The 6411-nt window shown below is 35.0% G+C and overlaps 1 protein-coding gene across 4 annotated transcripts in view; it reads left to right on the top strand.

The window, feature by feature from the left end:
• The window catches only part of LOC123528880 (endosome/lysosome-associated apoptosis and autophagy regulator family member 2-like), a 73460-nt gene that overhangs the window by 55741 nt on the left and 11308 nt on the right, over positions 1–6411 (top strand). For 3 of the 4 annotated variants that reach the window (XM_053521531.1, XM_053521529.1, XM_053521532.1), the window contains 3 exons: positions 270–352; positions 1936–2110; positions 3579–3596. In XM_053521531.1, coding sequence (XP_053377506.1) covers positions 270–352; positions 1936–2110; positions 3579–3596 — 276 coding nt within the window. The remainder of the gene's footprint in view (positions 1–269; positions 353–1935; positions 2111–3578; positions 3597–6411) is intronic. The other variant, XM_053521530.1, reaches the window with a different exon arrangement.

A 6411-nucleotide genomic window follows, 5' to 3' on the forward strand; every position in this document is an offset into this window, starting at 1 on the left:
TTTTTTAAGTTCCATCAATCAGTTAAGCATAAGCATATTCATCAGGGTTAGTCAAAGTATTAATGCAGTCATTTTATCAATCATACCTGTTATTTGTGACATTTTGTTTTCAAGAACTATCACTTTATATGAATGCATGTTTCAAACACATCATGTTGATGTTCCATGATGGGGATGAAAATGGCAGTAAAATGAGTGTGGTAAAGATTCATACGAGGCAGGTAGTAAGGTATATAATAAATATTTGGACTTGAATTTTTATTACACAGGTTCAGGTAGCTGTACCAGTAGTGGTGGTCTTGGCACTGTTGTTCTTCCTCCTTGTCTGCTTCTTCTGGAGGAAAAACAAAAAGTAAGTGTTTCCAGAACTTTATATCATGTGATCTCTCACATATTAGATATTCAGTATTTATAGTGTTCGCTTTTCAAATTTCAGTATTTCAAATTTCAGTATGGAAAATTGTCTTTTTTAGCTCATCTGATTTTTTGAAAAAAAATGATGAGTTATTGTCATCACTTGAGCGGTTGTCGGCGTCGGCGTTGCCTGGTTAAGTTTTATGTTTAGGTCAGCTTTTCTCCTAAACTATCAAAGCTATTGCTTTGAAACTTGGAATACTTGTTCACCATCATAAGCTGACCCTGTATAGCAAGAAACATAACTCCATCCTGCTTTTTGCAAGATTTATGGCCCCTTTTGTACTTAGAAAATATCAGATTTCTTGGTTAAGTTTTATGTTTAGGTCAACTTTTCTCCTAAACTATCAAAGCTATTGCTTTGAAACTTGGAATACTTGTTCACCATCATAAGCAGACCCTGTACATCAAGAAACATAACTCCATCTTGCTTTTTGCAAGAATTATTGCCCCTTTTGGACTTAGAAAATCAGTTTTCTTTGTTAAGTTTTATGTTTAGGTCAGCTTTTATCCTAAACTATCAAAGCTATTGCTTTAAAACTTGCAACACTTGTTCACCATCATAAGCTGACCCTGTACAGCAAAAAACATAACTCCATCCTGCTTTTTGCAAGATTTATGGCCCCTTTTGGACTTAGAAAATATCAGATTTCTTGGTTAAGTTTTATGTTTAGGTCAACTTTTTCTCTTAAACTATCAAAGCTATTGCTTTGAAACTTGCAACACTTGTTCACCATCATAAGCTGACTCTGTAAAGCAAGCAACATAACTCCATCCTGCTTTTTGCAATAATTATTGCCCCTTTTGGACTTAGAAAATCATTTTCTTGGTTGAGTATTATGTTTAAGTCAACTTCTTTTCTCATAAACTATCAAAGCTATTGCTTTAAAACTTGCAACAGTTTTTCACCATCATAAGTGGACACTGTACATCAAGAAACATAATTCTATCCTGCTTTTTGCAAGAATAATGGCCCTTTTTAGACTTAGAAAATCATGGGTAGGACAATATTTCTATTATACAAAAAAAATCAGGTGAGCGTCAGCACCCGCAAGGCGGTGCTCTTGTTGTCAGATAACGTGAAGTTTATCTTCCAAAATAAAGTTTCAGTAATAATTTTACATAGGTGCGTAAAAAACTGTTTATCATAATGAATGGTAGAAACTAATTCTTGTTTACAACGAATGGTCAGTTTATTTTAAAATGTATTCATCTTTTGTTACTTTTCTAGTGATCTCTCGTCCCTCCCAAGTGGTTTTGCCTTTGCGACCAGTCAGCAAATTTTAAGTGAACATGCCTTCAAGTAATAAATGGTATTGTCCGAATTGAGTGATGGACCAGTCCATTGTAGAAATTTATCAGGGTAAAGGTTAATATTTCATGGATTAATACAACCATGAAATCCACAAAAATCATTTCCCCCATGAATTTTCTGATTCCACAGTAGTGATTTTAACAGTGAGATTTTTGAAAACCAGTGGTCCTTGAATATGAATGATCAGTGTTGTTTTTATCATACAGGCTGGAGTACCGTTACATGAAGTTGGTAGAGAATGCAGGTGGGGCGGAAGGAGAGCTGCCAGGAGTTGACAGTTGTGCCCTGGAAGAGGGGGAGGATGAACAGGGGGATTCTGTACAGATACGCAGCAGTAAAGGGGCAAGGTTCTTCAAGAAACTTTCAAACAAAATCAAAAAGGTAGCTGTTTCTCTATGATCGTTTTATTATTTTAGTGGTGTAATATGATGTTTATTTCAATTATTAGGGATAGTACCAATAGTAGAACTAATAACACAAATAACATCACATGTGTGTCATACCATACCTTATTTCTGTGTTTAATAATATGTATAAAAACAGTCATACCTTGCCATTTTACTGTGTTAATTATAGGCATTAAAACAGCCATACCATACCTTATTTTTATGCTAATTATATGCACTAAAACAGTCTACATATCTTATCACTAAGTGAATTAGATTTATAAAAGCACCCATACCATACCTTATTACTATGTTAATTATATGCATAGAAACAGTCACACCATACCATATTAATTATTTACATAAAACAGCCATACCATACCATACCATAGCTTATTTCTATGTTAATTATATGCAGTGAAACATTTTTTAGCTCGACTTTTCGAAGAATAGGGGAGCTATCCTACTCGCGTCGGCGTGAGCGTGAGGGATAGCGTGAGCGTGAGCGTCACACAAATGTTAAAGTTTGCGTACCACCCCAAATATTTTCAAAGTCCATTGAGATATTGCTTTCATATTTTGCATACTTGTTTACCATTATGACCCCAGTCTATAAAAAGGAGGAGGCAACTCTATCAAGCATTTTGACTGAATTATGACCCCTTTTCGAATTAGAATAAATGTTAAAGTTCGCGTACCACCCCAAATATTTTCAAAGTCCATTGAGATATTGCTTTCATATTTTGCATACTTGTTTACCATCATGACCCCAGTCTGTAAAAAGGAAGAGGCAACTCTATCAAGCATTTTGACTGAATTATGGCCCTTTTTCGACTTAGAATAAATGTTAAAGTTTGTGTACCACCCCAAATATTTTCAAAGTCCATTGAGATATTGCTTTCATATTTTGCGTACTTGTTTGCCATCATGACCTCAGTCTGTAAGAAGGAGGAGGCAACTTTATCAAGCATTTTAACTGAATTATGGCCCCTTTTCGACTTAGAATATGCTTATTGTAATGTTAAAGTTTTACTCATTGCTTATATTATACTATCAAGCACTGGGAATAGTCAAGCGCGCTGTCCACTGACAGCTCTTGTTTTAAATTATGTTAAAAGCAGTACATGTACTATTCCTAGAAAAGTCTGCACAGGCCAGACAAATTGAATATTTAATAACTCCTTTGATACATTTAAATACTTATCCAAGATATTTCTTCAGAGCTGGTTTTAATTGTATTTTGGTAAGAAGGTAATATTCTGAATAGGAATTTATAGTGAGGAAACATTGAGTAGTGGCCATTTGAAACACATTATTCCACCTGCTTAAGTAATCTGGTACCTTTATGCTACCATAATCTACTTATAACATGACATTCAGGTATTACATCATATTAGAAAACTTTATCATTTTATTGCACACATTTTGGGAAAAAATGTTTTAAAATGTTGTTTGTTAAACAGATGGGAAATACAGAATCGGTAGGTACTTGTTCGATTATCTATCCAGGTTGCATGAAGGTTATATATTATAAGGGTATTTTGGCAGTTCTAGGTTGTTTTCATTTTACTTCATTTTATGGTATTGAATTCATATTTATTGTACCCCCCGACGACAAAGTTGTAAGAGGGGGTATACTGGTTTCAGGTTGTCTGTCTGTCCGTAGACACAATCTTGTGCGCACCATCTCTCCTCATCCCTATGACACAATTTAATGAAACTTCATACAAGTGATCAGTAACAACAGTAGTTGTGCATGGGGCATGTTAGGTTCTTTCAACAACAAAAATTGCAGAGTTATGGGACTTTGTTTCTTGTTAACATACTATGTACATACAGTCTGCATATGCAATCTTGTGCACGCCTAATCTTCCGAACCCTTGCGCACAATTTAATGAAACTTCACACAAGTGATCAGTACCAACTTCACACAAGTGATCAGTACTAACCCTAGTTGTGCATGGTGCATGTTACGTTCTTTTAGATAAATATTCTGCGTAGTTATGGGACTTTGTTTATTGTTACTATACTGTATACATACAGTCTATATACATACAGTCCACATAATTATGCAGTCTTGTGTGCGTCAAATTGCAATGTACTGTGTCAGTGCATGCGGGGGGTACATTCATCACTAAAGTCATCACCTTTAGTGATATCTCTAGTTTTTTTCTGGTTTTTATTGTTGGATTATGAAGATAATATGAAATTGCTTAATAGTTCAGGACCAGGGTTATCTATAAGGCAATGCATGCCTATATTGAATATTTATTTTTCCCCATCTAATAGACTGAAGCATAAAGAAAGCATAATTATCAGTTACACTTCGGTCAAAGGCACATTGAGCGTTTTACAAATTTGTAATATAAGGAAATATAGCAGAAATATATGAAGATATTTCACAAGTGTCTTGGTGTATTGAATTTATTAAATGAGTTGAATAAAATGCAAGGCTGTAGAAAGAATTAATATGGACAAATACAAATATAATATGCTTTTTATCACATGTTAACTTTTTCTGCCAAAACATCTGAATTCCTTTACAGACCAAGTGAATTTGACCAAAATGTTCTGCTTGAGACAGCATCAGATTGCTGTTACACTACTGCAATATCAGTAGTACCAATAGTATGACAGGGTATTGCTTTACTCACACAATGTCAGATATGTGATGGAAATGTATTAGCTTATAGCAGCTTGTGGGAGTCAAGCAGATCATGCTCAGACCGTAAAGTTGCATGTAATCTACATATTTCATTGGATACTTACTGTATATTTCATTGGATACTTATTGTATATTTATTGGATACTACTGTTAGATCCACCTAAGCTGTAAGAGGTTGTGACGATTTGATAAAAGACATTGTGTCTGAAATCAATCGTCCTCTACTTCTGATTCATGTGGGGAAGTTGGCAGTTACTTGCAGAGAATAGGTTTGTACTGGTACAGAATCCAGGAACATTGGTTAGGTTAACTGCCCATCTTTAAATGACTGTTGAAAAATGGCATTAACCCAAAACAAACAAACATAAAAACAATCCAGTCACAAATAATGTCAAAAAAAAATTTTTTATGTCAAAAAATGGCTATATTTTTATAATAGAAAGAACTGATCAAAACTTTTTTTCTGATTAATTGAAAACTATTCAAGATATTTTGAAAATTTAAGAAGGTTTTATACCGTCTCCAAGTTCTCAGAATAGAATGATGTATGATGTAAATGCTATTCTGGTTCTGGTTCTGGTTCTTCAGGTAGTTTCCCAATCTCTATATTGGCACTGCCAGCAGAGCAGCTGGCATAGTATAATCCATGTGAATCAAAATAAATCCATCACCATGAACATCATGCAGTGAACATATATACGCTTGACTGTCTATTTACATCACTTATGTGTATCCAGCAGTTAATAATCAATCAGTATCACATTTGCAAAATTATCTCTATATTCTCAGTCTACTTCACACATGCGCTTTATCAGTATACTTTACAGTTCAGTCTTAATATTTTATGGTCTGAGTATTCAGTTATAGTATAATAATAATATTGATATTTTTACTTTTACTCTTGTGGTCTGAGTACTTATTTGCAATTGACAGATAGAGGCAGTGAGGGGTATATTAATTAGTTGAGCTAGGTGTAAGTTTGAGCGATCGGATGCTTTGAAGATGGTAGCATAACGCTTGGCTTCCATGCTCTATGTCAACTTGATCTCTTCTCCTCAGATGGATATGCTTTGAAATATCTTTGTGAGTACAGTCCATCACAAGCTGTAGAAGGTTGTTTGACTTCACCAGCATGTTAAAGCCCTCAGGGTGGATTCTATCAAGTATGTTTTTGAGCATTTGAAGTCCCTTTGTTCTAGACTCTTTGCAATTCTCTACAATCCAGGATGAAGTGTTGTAAATCTTCGTCAGATTTATTACGTGGCTGGCATGTTCTGGTGACTTCTGCTTTGTTAATTTTTGCTGCAATAGCAGCATTCGTTTGTAGTACGTAGGTGCCAGTCACTAGTCTTACTTTTATCTCTGCCCGCTTCACCTCGTGTTCCCTTGGGCGTACCGACTGCCATATATTGTGCAGTTCCTTTGTAGGTCTTCACTGAATCTGCAGGTACTTCAGAGATGATTTTTCACTAAGCTGAGATGTCCATTCTTTGTGCCAGTAATTTGATACTGCTTTGTCTGCCATCGATTTCCATTTCGGCTTTGAAGGCGGATCGTTAAGTAATGTTCTGGCACTTGGCAAGGAGTACTTTCTGAGAACATCTTGAATGGTTGTAGAAAAAGACTTCCCT

This window comes from Mercenaria mercenaria, chromosome 13, assembly GCF_021730395.1.
Source record: "Mercenaria mercenaria strain notata chromosome 13, MADL_Memer_1, whole genome shotgun sequence".
In the NCBI taxonomy this organism is placed as follows: domain Eukaryota; kingdom Metazoa; phylum Mollusca; class Bivalvia; order Venerida; family Veneridae; genus Mercenaria; species Mercenaria mercenaria.